The 22338-nt window shown below is 38.6% G+C and overlaps 1 protein-coding gene across 5 annotated transcripts in view; it reads right to left on the bottom strand.

The window, feature by feature from the left end:
- The window catches only part of DECR1 (2,4-dienoyl-CoA reductase 1), a 40986-nt gene extending 19512 nt beyond the window's left edge, over nt 1–21474 (bottom strand). Inside the window, exons 1-6 of one of the 5 annotated variants that reach the window (XM_046024744.1) lie at nt 21384–21473; nt 7417–7460; nt 5305–5507; nt 2892–2949; nt 2680–2766; nt 1564–1711 (exon numbers count right to left, since the gene is read on the bottom strand). In XM_046024744.1, the coding sequence (XP_045880700.1) occupies nt 1564–1711; nt 2680–2766; nt 2892–2949; nt 5305–5507; nt 7417–7419 (499 nt within the window). In that variant the 5' untranslated portion in view covers nt 7420–7460; nt 21384–21473. Of the gene's footprint in view, nt 1–1563; nt 1712–2679; nt 2767–2891; nt 2950–5304; nt 5508–7416; nt 7461–21283 lie in introns of all 5 variants that reach the window. The other 4 variants (XM_046024754.1, XM_046024736.1, XM_046024773.1 and 1 more) reach the window with 4 other exon arrangements.
- Between the last annotated feature and the right edge of the window lie 864 nt (nt 21475–22338).

The raw sequence follows: 22338 nt of genomic DNA on the forward strand, positions 1-22338 counted from the left end.
AGGATCAAGTCCCACATTGGGCTCCCAGCTCAGTGGAAAGTCTGCTTCTCCCTCTCCCTCTGTCTGCTACTCCCCTTGCTTGTGCTCTCTCTCTAATAAATAAATAAAATCTTTTTTAAAAATTAAAAAAAAAGAAGAAATTGAATCTAATGAGGCAAAAACTTCTGAACCAGAGGAAGGAAACTGGCCAGCTCCATGCCTTCTCTTCTCCCCTCAAAACCCAAAGGACATCCTTCAAGGAAAACAAGGGCTCTTCCTTCTTTTCCTTGTTCAGAATACTCTCCACCCTGAGAAATACCCCTATATTTTAGGGACAGAGTTTCATTCACCTCTATCATTTGGGCGTACAGCACAGGACCTGCTACACAAAAGTTATCAGTAAGTGTCCCTTAAATGAACAAATCTACACTGATTCTAGACATATAAGTATATATACACAAACATATATATTTACACACAAACATATATATATATATGTATACTTACTGCTTATATTGCATGAACTTTTATAAGGTTTGTACACAGTACTAAACAAAAATGTTCTAGTAATTTCCCTCTAGACCTACTCTCAGCAGTGTTCTCAACCACACTGATGTCATCATCATCCAAACTATTCATTCAGCATAAACTCTCTCATCTAATCAGAAAGGCCTGTTGATTTTATCTGCTAAATGTCTCCTAATTTATCCCTCACATCATGCAGCTACATGCCAAAAGAAAAGTTGGAATGGTCTCCCTACTCTGTTCTATCCCCCACATTGTTGCCAGTATCCTTTCCAATCAAATCACATTCTTCATGAAACACCTTCAAGAGAAATCCATAAGGAAATAACTCCCCATTTCCTTCAGAATTAAAATCCAATTTTCTACTTTGGTGTTGGGAACGTTCCCAATTACACCCAACCCACCTACCAACAGTCATTTCCTACCATTCTCCCTCTGCATCTCTAACCACATCAAATTTGTCAACAATCCCTAAACCCTCGTTCTTCTCTTCCATCAGGCCTCTATCCATGGACATTTACATTTACTCCCCACCCTCCTTCCATCCCCCACTTCTCCACAACTACATATTGGAAAACTCAGCTCAAATTGCATCTTGTTCCTCAACCTCATAATCATCCTTAGGGAGCGTTAGTTATTCCTGTCTCTGGGTTTCCAATAAACATGAAATTTATTATATCTTGTATCATAGCATGTGGTAATTATTTAAGTATCTTTCTTCTCCATTAGACCATGAGCTGTACAGCTATTGACACTGCCTTATTGATGTTTGAAAATATCCCAGGACTGGGGCACCTGGGTGGCTCAGTGGGTTAAGCCTCTGCCTTCGGCTCAGGTCATGATCTCAGGGTCCTGGGATCGAGCCCCGAGTCGGGCTCTCTGCTCAGCAGGGAGACTGCTTCCCTCTCTCTCTGCCTGTCTCTCTGCCTACTTGTGATCTCTGTCTGTCAAATAAATAAAATCTTAAAAAAAAAAAAAAAGAAAATATCCCAGGACTTATCACACAGAACCTGTGTGTAGTAGGAACCTGATAAATACATGAAAAATTAATAAACATACCTTTCTGTGCCTTAATTAGTTGCTTTCCAATTTCTAGTGTCACATAGGCAGTACCATTTAGAACTATGTCAGTTATGGTCTTCCAAGCATTAGGAGAGAGTCTTTCGGTGGGAGAAATAAAATTCCCTGCTGCATTGTTTATCACAATCTAATAAATGAATAAGGCAAGTTACAGAAATTTTTAGATAAGGAATAACATTTTCCCTGAAGAGTTTTTACTTCTGAAACTTATTATTCCAAATAATACAATACAGCTAAAGCTGATAGTCCCCTATAAAATAATACCATCAGATTTGGTTTGGTTTTACTTTTTTTGAGCCTGTGAAAATCTCCTGTGTTATTTACCAAATTTCAGAATCCTAATCCCTGTCAATGTTAGGGTAGAATCTATCATTATGAAAACAAATACAGATTAAGCATAACTACCATCTGTCTATACTGTATTTCAAGGAATCTCAAAATGTCTTTCAATTTCTGGTGATATTTTGGCTTAATTTACCCAATGAAATTCTTGGTTGATAACATACTTCTTCACTATCAATAAAGATTCTACCTAGTTCTATTAGCAGATTCAATATTATTGGTCTGTCTGAAAACACCTTTAACTTAGAACAGTGCTCTGAGACTACCAAAGGAAATGGCTTCTTTCCGATACATGAACCAAAAAACAGCAAAATACCCATGCACATTCCAAGTCTTAAAAAGAAAAATTTGGAGTATCTTGTGGATTTCTTTACTTGAATCATTCTCCTCTACTGATAGAGATAATCAAAAGTTATTAGGAAAAGCAAAGAGCATGAATCATTTAAACTAGATATTGTGCTCTTGGATAACTGCTCTTCTTATTTCATGATCTTATTAAAGAAAGTGAAATCAAGTTTGACTGTAAAACGCATTTTTAAAGTATTTCCGAAAGGCAATGGTGTAGCAGTTCACCTAATCCGTTCCCTGCTCTGAGCAAAGCTGGATCTTTCCTAGGGACAGAAAATAGGTGCACCTCAACACAGCACTGGCTCACATCAGTATTTTATTTCCTTAGCGCATCCTCAGCATATCTTGGTGGGTGTCATCAATGTCAAAGGCTCCATACTTTGGCCTCATCACCGTTACACTTACATCAGGATGTCCCGCAACTTTGATCAATTCTGACACAGTGTTTTGCACCATTTCAGGATTCCTCACATCACACTGAAGTGCATGAACCTGAAAAATATCAGAGAGAAAAAGGAATCCTCAATTTTTTAGACTTCTTAAACCAAAAACACGAATAAGTTACTTAAGCATGTTTTAATTCCTAAATCTAAATTTAAAAACTCTTTTTAATATACCTTATTTCCAGTTTGAGAAGAAATTTGTTCTGCAGTCTCTTTTAAAACATCAATCTTCCTAGAAATAAACACATGGTACTTCACATGAGTTCTGAAATGACTTCATATTATTTTTTCTTTTTAATTCCATAAATTAAAAAAAACAAAGAGCATCTATAGCTTAAACAGAGGCAATCTTGGCAAAATACAAAAGTTGTATCTACAATTAGTTTGAATGAATTCACTTTCTACAAGTTAAATTAGTACAATTTTTATATATCTAATACTCAATTACTGAATTATTTACTTTTAAACTAGTTCTTTTATATCTACACACAGATTTAAACTTATTTCTGTAATACAAAAATACTGATTCAAAGGGGTACATGCACCCTGATGTTTATAGCAGCATTATCAACAATAGCCATATTATGGAAAGAGCCCAAATGTCCATCAACTGATGATGGATAAAGAAAATGCAGTGTGTGTATACACACACACACATATATATATATTTATATGGATAAAGAATGGATAGATATATATAGATAGTTATCTATCTATCTATCTATCTATATATGAATGGATAAAGAAGGAGTCTCTTGATGGAATATTACTCAGCCATCAAAAAAGAATGAAATCTTACCATTTGCAGCAATGTGGATGGAGCTAGAGAGTATTATGCTAAGGGAAATAAATCAGTCAAAGAAAGACAAATACCATATGATTTCACTCAGATTGAATTTAAGCAACAAAACAGATGAATATAGGGGAGGGGAAAAAAAAGAGGGAGGCAAATCATAAGAGACCCTTAACTATAGAGAACAATAGAGGGTCACCGGAGGGGAAGTGGTTGGGGAATGGGCTAGATGGGTGATGGGTAGTAAGGAGGGCACTTGTGATGACCACTGGGTGTTATATGTAAGTGATGGATCACTAAATTCTACTCCACAAACTAATATTACACTCTATGTTAGCTAACTAGAATTTAAATGAAACTTGAAACATGACAAAAATAAAACAAATAAAATTGTTTCACTAATTACAATAATTTCTGTTCCCTTGCCCAAACCTGCTTTAGAAAGAAAACACATTCATGATATAATGTAAACTTCTACTATATAAAATCTATTATGTATAAAATCTATGTTAGATTTTAGACCGAATTTAAGAATATAAAAGCATCATATGTATTGTTTCATACTCTTGAAACATGAAAAATAAACCATAAACATATATTATGTAGTATTACAAAGAAAATAGTATTTTAATATTTGTAAATACATTATAATATTTTTAAAAAATGTTCTTGCCAATTTGCATTAAAGAAATATCCAAAAGAAATTCCTTTGGTCCTTTGTAATTTATGTAACAACTTGTCATTCAGATTCTTATTCAACCTATCTAAAAATCTGACACTGTTCAAAATAGGAAGAAGGTGTAGATTTTTTTGACCAGACTCTGGTCTCTGAAGTTCAGTCTCTGAAGTTCTAGACTTACAGAGTTATAGGATCCCAGGACAGGCCTAAATAAGAAATTCCATCTACATGGCCTTATCCTTCCTACATTTATCACAATAGATGTTTTGAAACATCTGCCCGTCTTAAAGAAAATGGAAGGATTATATCCATTGTCCTAATACAACGTTAATTATCCCTTGAAGCAGTAACTTTTTACAGTGCTTTTTAACTTAAGCTTCAGGTACAAGAAAAAAAATTCTGTCACTGAATTTGGGAAATGTATACACCATCAGTTCCATAATCAATCATTACTGATCTTCCTCAATCTAACAATGGGGTTACATCCCTGGTAAACCCATTGTAAGTTGAAAATACCATAATGTGAACATGTATTTAATTATACCTAAGCTACTCAACATCAAGGCTTCACCTGGCCTACCTTAAATTAGCCTACATTTGGGCAAAATCATCTGACACAAAGCCTGTTTTATAATAAAGTGTTGAATCTCTCATGTAAACTTACCGAATACCGTACTGAAAGTGAAAAACAGAGGGTTGTATGGGTACAAAATGACTGTGTTATTGGTTGTTCACCCTCACACAATTGAGCGGCTGACCAGAAGTTGCACTTCACTGCCGGCATCAAGAAAGAGCATCTTACTACATATTATCAGCGTGGGAAAGCTTTCAAATTCAAAATTTCAAGTACAGTTTCTACTGAATGGGTATCACTTCCACACCATTGTGAAGTCGAAAAATCCTAAACTGAATCAATGGAAGTCATGGTCCATCTGTATTTCTATCATTACAAATTATAACTGGTTTTTCCAAGGAGATTTACTTAAATAATCTAAAGGATATGCCATAGAAAATTAAGATGGAAAACAAAACTCCGGCAACAGTGTTTTCAGTATCATGGCACAGAACTGTTCTATGATAGACTCTTGCCAGGCAACTCGCTGAGCATGACTTACCGGCTGGCTATCACACACTGAGCACCCAAGCTGGACAGAAGAGTGGTCATTCCTTTACCAAGGCCAGTACCTCCCCCAGTAAGAAACGCCACTTTTCCTTGAAAACTATTAGGTGGTAGCATGGCTTTTTGAAGGGGCTGGAAGAATTTAGACTGAAAAGCTTCATTGTTTTGATACAGTATTTTTGTTCCATAACTGAAAAACTGAAAGGGAAAAAGAGATTAATTGAAATTTTCAAAACTGCATTTCCACAAAATAGATGATTTTCAAATAACTTACTCTTGAATTTACTATTCATCAAATTCATGGGTTAACAAACCCACTGTAAACATATCAGTATTGTATTTAACCAGTTATGATTCTTTTTTTACTGAAATGTTAAGCAACATAGTGGAATGGTTAAAAGCATGGGCTTTGGAGCAAGACTACAAAGGACAGAATTTTCTCATTAGTTGCGTAACCTTCAGCAAGTGATTCAACCTCTTGGTGCCTCAGTTTCTTCTATAAATGGAGACAATAATAGAATCTAACTCAAAGGATATTGTAAGCATCAAATGAGTAAATATAAGTAAAATACCAAGACCATTGTTTAGTTTATACCAAGCACTTTATAAATAAATGCTATTATTATTATTTACAGGGGTTCTGCTTAAATTTAACTTTAAAAAGCACTAATATAGCAAGGAAACAGTCAAAACTAAAAGGCAGCCTACATAACCGAAGAAGATATCTGCAAGTGTCTTATGAGATAATGGGCTAACATGCAAAAAATCCAAAATCTACAAAGAACTTATGAAATTCAACACCCAAAAAAATAATAAATCAAGAAATGGGTCAAAGACATGAATAGGTAATTCTCCAAAGAAGACAAACAAATGGCTAACAGACACATGAAAAAGTGCTCAACATCACTCCACATCAAGAAAATACAAATCAAAACCACAATGAAATACCACCTCACACTGGTCAGAATGCCTAAAATTAACAACTCCAGAAACAATAGATGTTGGCGAGGATGCAGAGAAAGGGTAACCCTCTTACACTGTTGGCAGGAATGCAAACTGATTCGGCCATTCTGCAAAACAGTATGGAGGTTAAAAATAGAGCTACCCTAAGCCCCAACAATTGCACTACTATGTATTTATCCAAAGGATATAAAAAATGGTGATTCAAAGGGACACATGCACCCCAATGTATATAGCAGCAATGTTCACAATAGCCAAAATATGGGAAGAACCCAGATGTCCATCAACAGATGAACGGATGAAGAAGTAGTATATTTACACAATGGAATATTACTTGACCATCAAAAAGAATGAATTCTTATCATTTGCAATGACATGGATGGAAGTAGTCATTTGCAATGACATGGATGGATGGATGCTAAGTGAAATAAGTCAGTCAGAGAAAGATAAATGCCATATGATTTCACTCATATGTGTAACTTAAGAAACAAAATAGATGAACACAGGGGAAGGGAAGGAAAAATAAGATGAAAATTAAGAGGGAGGCAAACCATAAGAAACACTGAAATCTAGGAAACAAACAGAGGGTTGCTGGAGGGGTGGTGGGTGGAGGGAAGGAATAACTGGGTGATGGGCATTAAGGAGGGTACGTGATGCAATGAGCACTAGGTATTATATGCAACTGATAAATCACTAAATTCTACCACTGAAACTAATAAAAAAATAAAAAATGATCCTAGTTGAAAGATGCATTCTAATAAAAGTTGCAAAAAAAAAGAAAGAAAGAACATAAAGCACATTCATCTTTTAACAAGAACAATTTGGATAAAAATCACATTCCATTTTTGAATCACTGAAAAAAATTATTCAAATTTCCTCATAAGGCTTATTAAATCAAATGTCTCTTCCTATGTTGTCTTCCTGATAGTAAATTTAGAATAGATAACTATTTGTTATATTTGAAATAGGGGGGAAATAATATTTTACACTAAAAATATTTGTATTGCCCTATCTTATAAGTCTTACAATTCACATTCTCACATTACTTGTGAAAAACACTGCCACTCTCTCACATCTAATTCTAAAAACAGACTTTTAAGTGTTGAACATAACAATCAATAAAGAGTTAATTTCATTAAATGCTTACCATGTGTCAGGCTTCAATTATCAAACCAGTTCATCTTCACCACTCTATGAAATAGATACTATTTTTACCCCACTGTACAGGAAGGACCCAGAGAAGTTAAATATATTGCCCACATCACAGAACCAAGACTCCAATGTAATCTGATAGGCTCCAGAGCCTCCCTCATCATCACCTTGTGTATTTCCTCACTACTCACTGAACTTCTACAGAGCTTAATGATCACACCAAAGAGGCACATGATATTCCCCAGGTCATGGCTGGAAATTAAAACTCCAGAATCTTATCATTTCCTGATAGAATGTTCCTGTATGCTAAGTGGGCTTCCATCAGTTGGTCTAGGATATCAAGAAATGTATACTAAAGAAACAACTGGCAATGTAGTCAATGATTTAAGAGAAGGCTGTTTATCAATAGGTAGTATACAAGAAAATGCATATGATATGATGTTAAGTGAATAAAAAGGTACGCAATATGTTCTGAACTATAAATAAAAATATATGCTTAGAAAAAAGACTACGGGGCGCCTGGGTGCTCAGTGGGTTGAGCCACTGCCTTTGGCTCAGATCGTGATCGCAGGGTCCTGGGATCGAGTCCTGCATTGGGCTCTCTGCTCAGCGGGGAGCCTGCTTCCCTCTCTCTCTCTCTATCTGCCTCTCCACCTACTTGTGATCTCTCTCTGTCAAACAAAAAAAAAATAAAATCTTAAAAAAAAAACAAACTACAAAATAGCAACAGTAAGTAGTAGATTCAATATTTACCATGTGCCAAGGTCTACTAAAGACTTTTAATGCATTACCTTGCAACAGTCCTATAAATTCTATCATTATCCCCAAATTATAGATGAAAAAACCGAAACATAGAAAGGTCACGTAACTAACTTTTAAAGACAAATAACAAGTTGAAAGGAGTTGACTCAAATCCAAGATGTGTCTGACTTCAGAGTCCATCCATTACTTACCTTATACAGTTATTATCTCTAGATGATGAGATTATGGATGATTATATTTGCTTTTTGTTTGTTTGGTGTTTAGTATTTTCAAGATCTTTTCAGAAGTATGATTTGCTTTTATAATCAGGAAAAACCATTGTTGAAAGACAAAAATTTGAAAACATGTATAAAGTAATTGGTGAAGATAAATCTGTAAATCTGATTATGTTCCATGCTGGTCATTGTATTTCCTTTAACTTCAGGTTGACAAAGCATTTTCCTTTTGTATCCCTTTGCCAGAGCATAATAATCCAAGTGACCTACAAGAATCATCTTTCTCGGGGCACCTGGGTGGCTCAGTGGATTAAGCCGCTGCCTTCGGCTCAGGTCATGATCTCAGGGTCCTGAGATCGAGCACCGCATCGGGCTCTCTGCTCCACAGGGAGCCTGCTTCCTCCTCTCTCTCTGCCTGCCTCTCTGCCTACTTGTGATCTCTCTCTGTCAAATAAATAAAATAAAATCTTTAAAAAAAAAAAAAAAAGAATCATCTTTCTCTACATAAATGGCAGTTTTACTGAAGGTTGCCACCACCTCCAAGACTACTACATTAAGATGATGAATCAGGAAATTTGCACAAGTAGGCTGATGAGTTAGTCATTTCCCATTAATAATGAAAAAAATGTATTCTAATTTTTCAAAGGCTCTAAAATGAATTTTTATTTATTTGGTGTTGATTTGCATAAGGAATAGGATGTGGTGCTTTATAAAAGATAAATTAAGTAACTAAATAAAATACTTGTATACACAAACTTTATTTATCTTAAAATATTTTCCCAACCTCCCAAATAATAAATCACTTTGATAATAATTCCTACTAAATGTCTGTAAGGTATCAGGTTACTACATAGAACAGGCTTATCTGTTGTATTTTATTTGACCTAATCAATACTGATTTTTCCCACCAAACCAGAAGTGAAGAAATTGATCTATTTAAATCATATTATGTTCTGATAATTCATAGCATATATGCTATTGAATATTAAATTCAAACCATCCGTTTGCCTAAAAACAAGTTTTTCATTTCAATATTAAGACCCATAGAGATGAACAGACCTCACAGAATCATGTTGTATTCAGTCTCCTATTTCTAAAAAGGAGGATCCTGAATCACCTGAGATAGCATTTTGGCCATTTCTTTTTGACTCATAAAAAGTGAACACAAAATAGACTTTAAAGTTTTCAAATCTTGCTTTGTGTTTTTTCTAGAAATAAATTGTCTTCTGAAAATAGATATAACACCTTTCATATCAAGATTGATTTCTCAGGACATTTTTATTTATTTTTATTTTTTTATTTAAATTCAAGTTAGTTAACATGTAGTAAATTAATAGTTTCAGGGGTAGAACTTAGTGACTCATCAGTCACATATAACACCCCGTGCTCATTACATCAAGTGCCCTCCTTAATGCCCGTCACCCAGTTACCCCATTCCCTACAACCCCCTCCTCTCCAGCAACCCTCAGTTTGTTCCCTATAGCTGAGTCTCTTATGGTTTTCTTACCTCTCTGTTTTTATCTTATTTTATTTTTCCACCCAGTTACCCCATTTCCCCCACCCCCCTCCTCTCCAGCAATCCTCAGTTTGTTCCCTATAGCTGAGTCTCTTATGGTTTGTCTCTCTCTCTGTTTTTATCTTATTTTTCCTTCCCCTCCCCTATGTTCATCTGTTTTGTTTCTTAAATTCCATATATGAGGGAAATCAAACAGTATTTGTCTTTCTCTGGACAGCTTTAAAATCTAAAATTCTTAAAACTCTCTAACATCTTCAATTTTGGCAAACAAATTTACTTATTAGAAGTTCTAAAATCCCCCCCACACACAATTCAGCTATCATCTACCTTCCCCTCCCTATGACTCTCCCACATCATATAAACAATGTTTTCTTCCTTCATGTGGTCCTAAATGATAGCATCTAAACTAATAAAAAGTGATCATACTTCTAATCCCTCAGAATGGCAATTCTTTTAAGAGTCTTGACTGTCTCCTTCCTAGAGAATGAAAACTATATACCATTGAGATTTAATCTTAAATTATCTAAGTATTTTGGCTAGTCTCAAATGCTAGAATAAATACCTACAACAAAGGCAGACTGGTGACCCATACCACATGTTTTGTTAGGCCTGCCCAATGTTTTAAAATTTTTGAGCCAATATTTGGGTACCAAGAGAATTCAGATAAAAATCAGAAGCTCTACCAACACTTGGGTCCAGCTTCTAATAAGGCTGAGTTACTGACTCCTTGAGACAAGGCCTGAGCTCTCTCCAGTCCCCACACACACAGATAAAGTGAATCCTTTTCACTGGGCTACCACTGTCATTTCTAGGACCATCCAGAACTTGAGGCATTTGAGTGCATGACCCTTTATCTAAATAAAACCCAAGAATCCAATACAAATTAGAAAGTGGAAAATGATTTTTTCTTTTTTTTAATATCAATATAAAAACAATTGTTTAATGTTCTAGGTATACTATAAAGAAAATTGAGTTTCAAATCTGTAAAAATCATTATTAACAGACCCTCACACAGAATTCATGGGGCTAAGGAATGTAATATTTAAATAACTCAGAGATCTTACCATCATTGCCACCATTACTAATTGACTGGGCCTCCACATTAAAATCCCATACCTCAAAAACACTGATGTCCATGGAGTGCCTGGGTGGCTCAGTCAGTTAAGCATCTGCCTTCAGCTCAGGTCATGATCTCTGGATCCTGGGATTGAGCTCAACCTCGGGTTCCCTCTCAGCAGGGAGTCTATTTCTCCCTCTCCCTCTCTCCCTCCTCCCCACTCCCATTCTCTCTTTCTCTCTCTCAAATAAATAAATAAATAAATAAAATCTTTAAAACAAACAAAAACAACAACAAACACTGATGTCCTCCAGAGTCAAAAATGCAAAAAGTAAACTCTTTAGGATAACACTCAAGCTGGACAACATGTCCTCAACCTACCTTCCTGACCCTATTTCTAACCAGTTCTACCACTTAGAGGTATATTCTATGCTCCACCAACCCCTTAACATTCCTGAAACCTGCCAATAACTTTCTCCTTCTGGCCTTGCTCCTGATTTCTTGTCTTCCTGAACTGCCCACTTTATTTGTCAACCTAGCAGAACCAGCCTTCAAAACCAAGTCAAAGTGTCAAAAATTGTTGACACTTTTGAACATGTGCCTTTGTTACAAATGGGCCAAACGAATCTCTCCCTCCAACAGGATCTCCGTTTTTGGGGCGCCTGGGTGGCTCAGTGGTTTAATCCTCTGCCTTCGGCTCAGGTCATGATCTCAGGGTCCTGGGATCAAGCCCCGCATCGGGCTCTCTGCTCAGTGGGGAGCCTGTTTCTCCCTCTCTCTCTGCCTGCTTGTGACCTCTCTGTCAAAAAAAAAAAAAAAAAAAAAGGATCTCCGTTTTCCACACCAGACTGTGAGCACCCAGGAAGACAAAACAGTCGCCATTCATTACTATAATTGAGTTTCTAACACCGGTTAAACATTCAGTAAATGCTTGTTTCATTGATTGTAATCCTGACTGGCCAGGCGCCAATGCCATCAAAAGTGCACGAGTGCAGACAAGTAGAGTCTTAACAGAGCTATGGATACAAACCCAGCTCTCTGTGACTTGTTTCATCAAGTTGAAACAGTCACTTCCCATGATTCTAAATTATACCATCTCGAAAAGCAGTTTAACCCCCAAAATTAGTTTGACCCAAAAACCTATTGATACATGAATATTAACAAGTTATTTGCAAATAGAAAAACTGGGCAAAGGCTTTAAAGATAGTCCACATGCAAAAAATACCACCGTTGTTATAACCAAGTGAATGTAATTAAACAAAGAAGATATCATTTGTCTCTCACAAGATTGGTAAGGTTCAAAATCTCATAATACATAATACAAGAAAATAGCTTATTAAAGTCACTCCTAAAATCTGCTGATATGAGTTGGGGCAACTTCTTTGGAGGCCAATTTGGTAAAATATATCAAAATATTATCTAAACTATACATACCCTTTGACCCAGCAATTCTATATTTAGGAATTAATCCAATAGATATAATCACTCATTTGGGTATGGAGGAAGAAGCTATGTTCAAAGATATGCACTAAGATGAAAATGAAATTAACAATTCTCTTCACAATCACATCAACAGGAATAAAATGCTTATTGATAAATTTAATAAAAGTATAAGATTTATAAATTAAAAACTATAAAACATCATAAGAGATTAAAGAGGCCCTAAATAAATAAAAAGACATCCTGTGTTCACGGATTGGAAAACTTAATTTTGTTAAAATGGCAATAGTCCCAACATGATCTACAGAATCAGTGCAATTCCTATCAAAATCCCAGTTGGGTTTTTTGCAGAAGTTGAAGAGCATATCTCAAAGTTCACTTTTAGAGACTCAGAAATGCAAGGGATACAGAATAGTCAAACATATAGTATATGAAAGATTGTTTGTCATCAAAAAGACTAGAAAACAACCTATCAGCATTTCAATAGGGGATATACGCAACCAGTTAGGGCACATCTATACAAGATACTGTGTATCTTTTAATAGAATATATTGTATTCTAATAACAATATGTGGTTATTCAATCACTCAACAAATACTTATTGAATACCAAGAATACAAGGCATCACGTTAAAGGAAAAATCTACAGTAGGGAAATATATATAAAATACTATCTGTGTGCTATTTTTTAATTAAAATATCTTCATACATATGTTGATATATGAACAAAAATTATTGGAATGATCTACAAGAAACTATTCACAGCACTAACCCCCTAGGAGAGGGATTTTCTATACAGTCACTGCATATCATTTTGTGCTGCTGAGTGTTGGGTATGTTCATAAATTAATTTTACTAAAAATAGTTAACATAGGGGCACCTGCATGTCTCAGTCAGTTGAGTGTCTGACTCTTGTTTTCAGTTCAGGTCATGATCTTGGGCTTGTGGGATGAAGAGCCCAGCATAAGGCTCCCCACTTGGGGGGAGTCTGCTTCCCCTTTGCCTCTCCCTTTGTCCCCCAACCCCGGCTTGTGCACTCTCTCTAAAATAAGTAAATTAAAATCTTTTTTAAAAATAGTTAACACAAAATCAAATCATATTTGCAAGCGCATGATCTAAAAATGGTATAAAGGAAAACAAAGTTACAGCAAGAAGAATACTAGCATATGATCAGTGTTCTGAGGATGTTACTTAAAGTGTAAATACTATTTATTCCACACATAAGTATGAGCTATACTTAAAAGGAAAATGAAACATGACCATATCTACTTATTTTGGGGGGGTTCTAAGTACCTATTGGTTTAGGCTAACATGAATATTTTTTTAAGAGTAAATTTATCCTGACTCAAATTCACAGAATAAGAGCTTTGTAGACTGGGCCTTGACTGTCATATAAAAATGTCAGCTTGGTAAAGAACTGACAATCTTGTTTTTCAAAGGATATCTTCAGGAAATGTGTATTTTTGCACTCCCAATGCAACTCAATAGTCCGTGCACACAATAAGCCTCTAGTAAATTACTTCCTGATGTATTTTGCCCAGTTGCATGCACTTTCCAACACCTAGACCACTGCCACTTCAGCAAAGCGGAGGTGTCTCTTAGCCAGAAGCATATCGCAGTTACAAGAGGGAGCTGGGCAGGATGCTCGACTTGATGCTCCAGCACAGAAACAGGGCTGCAGAATGAAGAACTGTCCCACCCACGAATAACAATAGAAATCCTACAAAGTGTAAAAAAAAACTTAAGAGCCCAAACTCTGCCACAGGCCCTGTTGCACTCAAGCTGTGTGCCTGTGTGGATTGCTTGAGTATCTCTACTCTCTCCTTTACTTAAAGCAGGGCACTGAACAGAGGCCACTGATATTCTGAGCTTCTGCAGAACACGGATCTTGTTGCCACAGCAACTTGAAGGTAAGGCTGAGCAAATATAAAAGAAAGTGAGCTGGACCCCAAGCTGCAGTGGCCAGGCTGAATTATGCAGTTGTTGCCAAGAGCAACACAGAAATTACATTTTTAAGTCATGATACACCGTATAGCAATGAACATGAGTCTGAAAAAGTAGTTGCTCTGAGCTTCACTGTACACTTCCCATTTTTATTACAGTTCTTACTTGTCTGCAGTTAGATGTGGACCAAACAGATGCTTCCCCCATACTTCCCAATAAAAGGAGATGAAATCAAGGAGACAAATTAGCAGGCAGTTTGAAAACTTGAAGTGGGGTCTTCACTCCTGCTTACCTCTCATTTGAGTAACCTCATTGATGCCCATCACACTAATCATAACTAATATGACTATCTTTTTTGAACCAAAAAATAGAACCCCTGTTCTTGGAAAGGTTTTTTTTTGATTTGGGAATCTGAATATATATAAAAAAATATTAGAGATAAACACAGTATGATTTGGTATGGAGTTAACTCATTTATCTACTTTTAACAAGTTTTTTAAGGAGCATCTCCTATGCCATAGGCACTGTTCTAGGAAATGGCCATCTAGCACTGAGCAAAATAGATAGAATCTTCTACCTTGAGAGATTATTTTTAGAGGGAGGGGGATAAATAATATATACTTACATAGTATATTAAAAGCTAATACTCACTGTGGGGAAACATGTGTTTAGAGGACCGCTCTATACTGTTCTGCCTATGTTGAGAAGCAATGTAGGAGGCAATGTTGGAAGCAAGGATGATGCTTCTGTAGCTGGCCAGGCAAGAAGTGATGATGGCTTAGACCTGGATGCCATCATCAGAAGGGGCAGGAAGTTAGCAAATGAAATTATTTGCTCGTAGGAAGGGCCCAGAAAATAAGGATGTAATAAATTATTACTGTACTTAACATCGTCTGGTCCAATTATTTCTTGCCTCAAAGCCCAACCTCAGCATATGTTGGTCTATTTCACTAAAGGCAGATAAAAGGCCCCCTACTTTCCTGAAAAGATCAAACCCATTCAGCTGAGAGAGCCTTCTCCACCTCTTTCCCCTTTACCTCAGTATTCTATTACTCTTTGCATTGCCTTTGTGTTTTAGAAAGTAAGATCTAACTCTGAGCCAGAAGGAAATGGAGATCAGTCAGACAGAAGGTGTTGGTCTAGGGGAGAAGTAATGAGGGCAGCAGAAATAAAGACAACACTTTCCACACATATTTAACATATAGTCTAGCCTGAATTCAGAAGCCAACCAGGTGGAGGTGGTGAGCAAGAAAGGGAGAGCTGAAGAGGAGTGAGTTCTCTAGCTTACATGGCTACTTGTTGGGAGCTGCTATAAACGATAGGACTGACATGGGAAGACCCAAGTTGGAGGACTGAAGACAATGAGTTCCATATTGGAAACGCCATACCCACAACACCTATGGGACATTTGGGTGAACATACCTAACCTGTGGTTGGAAATACAGTTTTCGAGCCCAGAAAATAACTCATGGCTAAATGTAAATGGCAACATTATTCAAGAATTTCGAAAGCCTGCATTTCCACCACTGATGCAATGCAATGTGGGAGTTTCCCCAGACTGGAAGGGACCAAAGTAGAGTTGTCCCCTTACTTAACTTACTTATATTTACCCAAGCATTTCTGATTCCAAAATGAATCATCACCTCAGGAAGAGAACAGCATAGGATAGCTGAAACAGTTAATCATTTTCTACCTGGAATTTTCTTTAAAAACCAAGGGTTGCCAAACCTTGATGGAATGCCTTCTATTATGGGCTGTAGGCAAACCTAACTTTAGAAATTCCCTCCTCTTTTAATGTGTTTTTATAATGATTTTTGTGGATAACTATGTATTTTTTTTAACATTCTAAAATTAGCTTTATAGTTTTGGGAGGAAGTTTGTTTTAAAATTTCTTCACATGCATATTTGAGCTCTGACACCACCACTGATTCACAGGATTCCTTCCAGTGACTCCCTTCAAGGCCTCTTTCTCTTCACCTGAGAGATCCAATCCATCTCCAGTCCCACGTATTTTACCTCCCAGTCAGTATCTTTCCTCTCCATTCACTGCTTGACTTCCAAGGTCTTCCAAGGTCACCCACAAATACAGAGGTCCTACTTTATGCCATCTCTTGTCTCTGGCCTCCAGTGTCTCCTCTCTCCAACTTCTCTGCGACGTTGCCCTCCAGAATATTGCAAACCTGCTCACGGTACTTTTCACCTTAAGACTGATCTATGGCTCCCTGGTAGCTGCATAAATTCCAGATTCCTTTGCTTCACGCAGCATGTCAGTTCCTTGTGACTTGGCTCTTATCCATCTCTCCAGCCTCTTTTCCCTCTGCTTTACTCCCTTGAAATCTGCACTCAAGAAAACAAAATACTCAGGGTTCTCCAAACATAAATTGTTTCCTCTTCCTTATCTACACCAGTTTGATCCCCACATCACTCAACATTCATCACTCAAAGGTAGTAAGAGTTCTTCGCCCTTTCCTAATGCTCCCAGACAGAATTAAAGTTCTCATCTTCATTCCTGTAACCAGTTCCCCCTGGTAAGTGCCCTCTCTCAGTGGCATGGCCCTTAGCTCAAGGGCCAAAGACAGAAATCTGGGTTTCATCTCATACCACACATCCAAACCATAAAGTCCAGTTTGTTTTACCCTAAATAGCTCTAATGCTGCCCTTAGTACAGACTCCTTATCACTTTTGTTTGGACATCTAGTCTCCCTATCTCAAGTCTTACCTGATTATTACTTCCCTGCTCACAACTGTGATGGTATTATCGCACCTCAATATGGCCCAATCTTCCTTCCTCACCCCACCAACAAACCAATCACCAAGGCCTCTCAATTTACCTCTTAAGTATCACTTGACTTTGAATTTCTTTGCATCCACAGCCATTCCCTATGGGAGGCCACCACAGAGAAAGTACCCAGATTTGACTACATGCCTCTATTTTTACCTTCACTCCCATGCTGTCAGGCCAAAGCTTTCACTCTTTAATGTGACCCACTGGCTGCTCAGTGGCTTCTGCTCATTAGTCTCCCCACCTGTCTCCCTATTCTCTACCTATACACTTTAGCCTGGCTTTTCACACAGACCACTCTCCCACGCAGAACTTTCTTACTCATATTCCTCCCCTTGGATAACTCCCAATTCATCCTTCAGGTCTCAGTCTAGATGTGTACCCCAAAATATATTCCATAAAACTGTACACCCCTCCCACTGGGAGTTGGAAATGCTTCCTCCCCAATCCTGATGTGTCCTTCTCAGAGGGGAGCTCAGCTCGTTTAACTCCAGGCTTCTTCCCACAGCCTTAGTTTCCTGGTCTCCAGAGATAGTTTATCTGACTGGTAGACTTTGAGAGAATAGCTGGGCCTGAGTAGTCCTTAAGCCTTCCTCCTGAGATTTAGCTGCCTTCAGAGAACAATTCTACTGTCCTTGAGGCAGCAAGTCTGCCTAATTCAGGAAGTCCAGTTAACGGGGCCAGCTGGCTCTCACGTGGAATGGTAATAAGTGATACTTTGGCCTCTGTCTTTACTCTTGTTTTTCAAACTGGAGAAGAGAGATGCTTTATTTCTGGACCTCTTCTGAGATGGAGAACACTCATCATAATACGTACCACATTAGGCCATGTCATTTGATTATAAGCTTCCAGAGAGAAGGAATCAGTTCTTTCTCATCCTCGTTACCTCCAGTACACTGCCTAGCATATAGTAAATGCCCAATCTGTCAATGAGTGAGTGAAGCCCACCATGCCCTGACCCCGGCAACCTCTCCAGTCTCATCTTCACTGTACTTTTTTTTCTCTGACCCTGTATTTTAAACTCCACAATACAAACCCACATTTTTTTTTTAAATAAATAGGCTGTGCTCCCTCACTTCTTGATATATGCTATTCCTTAGGTATCATCACATTTGAGGCCCCATATAGTCCAACTCTGACTTTAAAAGTCAGCTCTGAGCCACCTCCTCCACGAAGCCTTCCTGGTTCCTCCAGGCACACACCATTTTGTTTACATACACATTCTAACATTCCTCTGCATTTTCAGTCTACTCACATCCTGTGTGACCTATAGACTACCATTTTTCAGACATTTATATGTTCTATAAAGCACAGCAAGAAATATACTTTATATTGCAATACAGTACACACATTCATTCATCTAACAGATATTTATTACCTGTTTACTCCATGCTAGGCACTATTATAATATTATAAGCATAGAAATACAGCAGTGAACAAACAAGATATAAATCCTTGCCTTCAAGAAGCTTTTATTCTGGAATTTTAGGTTGGGTACAGAAAGATTTCTTAAGCTTTCCAAATAGGAAAGGAAAGAAAACTCAAAACACACAAGGGAAAAAAAAAAATCTACTGGCCTTCCATTTTTCCCTGATAATATTCAGTGTTAGAAGACAATGAAAACAATGTTAACTCAGTTCTAAGGGGAAAATAAACATAATACATCCAAGCAAAAGTATGCCTATGCAGCCATCCTTTTTCCAGTACAGACACCTGGAATGATGTTCACCAAATTTAAAGCCTGGTTATTTCTGGGTGGCTAGTTTAGGGTCTTGTGCTACTTTTTAAAACTATATTACCTGAATTCATATTAGTTAGGTATCATTTTTATAAAAATCCTAAAAAGTTATTACTCTTGATAAAAACAAAAGGAAAAGAAGTATGGCAGTGTACATCACAGACATTTAATAATTAATTAATCCACAAAAGGAAGAATGGTAAAGTTAAAAAAAAATTCACGAAGTAAACTTAAGATGAACTCTGGTATTTCATAATCTATTCTATTTTATTTTTCTTAAACTCATTTTGCTCCACAGAATTGATTTCCAGGTCCACTCATGATTATCTATAGCTTGAAAAATATATATGAGGCTTGAGGTGCCTGGGTGACTCAGTCATTAAGGGACTTCCACTCAGGTCATGATCCCAGGGTCCTGGGATCTAGCCCCACATGGGCCTCTCTGCTCAGCGGGGAGCCCTGCTTCTCCTGGTCCCTCTGCTGTTCCCCCTGCTTGGGCACACTCCTGTGCATGCGCAATCTGTCCGTCTCTCTCTGTCAAATAAATAAAATCCTTAAAAAAAGAAAAAAATTATATATATGACTTAATAATAGTACAGATACATTTCAATCAAATATCTCCAAAGAATGCCCAACATTTAATAGGCACTTATTTAGCATTTCCTGATAAGCAACTGAATGCATGCACATTTTCCTGAGAGCAACTTGAGAGCAGAGGTCATTTTTTTTTCATCTTTGCAACCCCAAGGCTGGGCACACAGCCAGTTTTGCAAACTGTCTTATAATGAACTTTGTGGTGATCAAAATAAATGTTTGTTGCACTGAGTTGAGGCTTACTACCTAAACAGCACAATTTTTTTTAGGATTTTATTTATTTATTTGACAGAGAGAGATCACAAGCAGGCAGAAAGGCAAGCAGAGAGAGGAGGAAGCAGGCTCCCCGCAGAGCAGAGAGCCCAATGCAGGACTCTATCCCAGGACCCTGAGATCATGACCTGAGCCCAAGGCAGAGGCTTAACCCACTGAGCCACCCAGGCACCCATAAACAGCACAATTTTAAGAAAACATGTCATAAGTACAACTGTTTAACAAATGAAGCATTTCTTTCGGTAACAAAAATTTGAAGATTCAATTGTAATAACTAGTATTTGCCAAGAAAAACATGATTTTCCTTGGACCAACCTTCCACTTCACAGATGTGAAGATGCTTCTCAGAAGAGTTCAAACCCAAGGCTGCATGTGCCGGGAAAACAAAACACACCAAAAGAGCTCTCCGTTGGCTCTGAACCCTGATCTTCAAAACTTCTATTTTTCTTAAGCAAAACAATTTCAAAATTGTCAGATTACAATTAATTTTTAAATGAGTTCATTTTCTCCCTCTCATACTGTATTGTCTAATAGTGTCAGAAGAGTTGGGATATGGTCTGTGTGACCTTATTACTACAGTCCTAATGATTGTTGGGGGGCTGGGAACGACCTTTGAAGACTCTTCTACCTCACGGAGCTGTTGTACACAGAGCAGTTCCAAAAGAGGCCAGAAAACACAGGCTTCTTTCGCAATGACCAAAATCTTTACAGGAAAAGCGTATCAAAAAAATCTTAGTGTTGAACAAATACCACTTTTTAAAAGAAAGTTCTCTTACTTGAGAGACTCTCCATACTATTTCCTCATGTTCACATTTGGAACTACGGTCTCCGTTTCTCAAAAAGAACATCATGGCTGTCCATTCTACTGGACTAAAAAAATGTGCTTGGGGGAAGGCACTGTCTGCTTTTTTCTACATCTTCCTTCTTTTTCTTATACTCTCCGGCTGTCTTCACCTGCATTTTTTTTTAAAGATTTTATTTATTTATTTGATAGAGATTGCAACTAGTCAGAGAGGCAGGCAGGGAGAGAGAGGAGGAAACAGGCTCCCCGCTGAGCAGAGAGCCCAATGTGGGGCTTGCTTGATCCCAGGACCCTGGGATCTTGACCTGAGCTGAAGGCAGAGGCTTTAACCCACTGAGCCACCCAGGCGCCCCTTCACCTGCATTTTTCATTTGAACTCTGGGTCCAGCGGACATACATAAGTTGACAAAACAAACAAAAAGTTGTCTCTCCCAAAGCATGGGGGAGATAGAGGTTGCCCCCAGCCCAAGATACACCTCTCCCAGCTTTAGCTCTAGGAAGGGGAGTCTAGATAGCTGGGTTTGGGTTTTTTTCTTCTTATAAAAGTTTTTAAGTGAATATGTCTGTATTAATTTTGAAGCTTCCAGGGACATGCAAACTCTGAGAACCACACTTTCTCTGACAGCAGAATGTGACTTTGCTCCTCCTTAACCCTAACCCCCGGCTCCCAACGCGCGTCCCCGCGTGTCCCCGCGCTCGGGAATCCCCTGTCCTCGCTCCCCGCACCCCGGAGTCCGGACCTTCGGTGTGCACGCCCCCGGCAGCTGTCCCGGAGACCCGCAAGGGCAGGGCGCTCGCTGGAGCCGAGCCGGACCCTTAGTCCCTCCAGCGTCGCCTTACCCGCCGAGGGCCGTGGGACCCACCAAGGAACACCCGACCTAGCAGCGCCATTTTGGACCTCCAGGACTCAGTCCGGATACCCGCGGGGGTCAGGGGGCGGGGCCGGGGTAGGGAGCAGGGGCGGGCGGGGACTGAGCCAGAGCTGGGCGGGGATTGAGGGCAAGGGCGGGGCCGGGGCCGGGGCAGGGCCCCGCGCAGGGAGGAGGGCGGAAAGGGCGTTGGAGGCGGGGCCGGGGCGGAGGTGGGGCAGGAGGTGGGGCCCGGGAGGAGGCGGAGGCCGGGCGGGGGCGGAGGCGGGAGCCAGGAGAGGCGAGTCGGGGTTGCTCTCCGCGCTGCGACGCCCCGCGCCCCCTACCCCTTGTCTAATTCGTAGTTGGTGTGGCGCTGGATCTTACATCATCAGAGTAATAGCATCTTTGGATTTAAAACTCAGCCTCCCTTGTCCGGGGGCGAAGTGCTTGAAATCTAACAAAAGCAGCAGCTTCCGGGCGGCTTTGATTTTCCGCAGGACACGCCGCCCTCTAAGAGAGGCAGAAGGGCTTTGACCTGGGGTTCCGCCTTTGCTTTTTTCGCGAAGGCAGTGAATAACACACACTTTAGAAGCCAAGAGGTACTTTTAGTTCGTCATTCTGCGTCTTAATGTCATGTATGTTCACACGCTGCATAAACGCAGATCACATTTTCTTCCTCACTTCTAAAATGCGACTTCTCATACCAGACTCGGCCTTATTGTGACAGTTGAAAGATGGATGTGAAGCTCCAAGCTCAGCCTGAGGGTAGGTGACAGAGTTAACAAAGTGGTGAGAAAGAAAAACAGCAGACATTCAGAACCATTCACAGGTGTTCCATGCTAATCTCCTTTTAAATATAAACCATCTCACAGAACACCAACCTCACAACTTGACTCCGAGATCAGAAGGTGAGACAAAACAAGCCAACTTTATAATTTTGTCTA

This window comes from Meles meles, chromosome 1 (assembly GCF_922984935.1).
Source record: "Meles meles chromosome 1, mMelMel3.1 paternal haplotype, whole genome shotgun sequence".
In the NCBI taxonomy this organism is placed as follows: Eukaryota; Metazoa; Chordata; class Mammalia; order Carnivora; family Mustelidae; genus Meles; species Meles meles.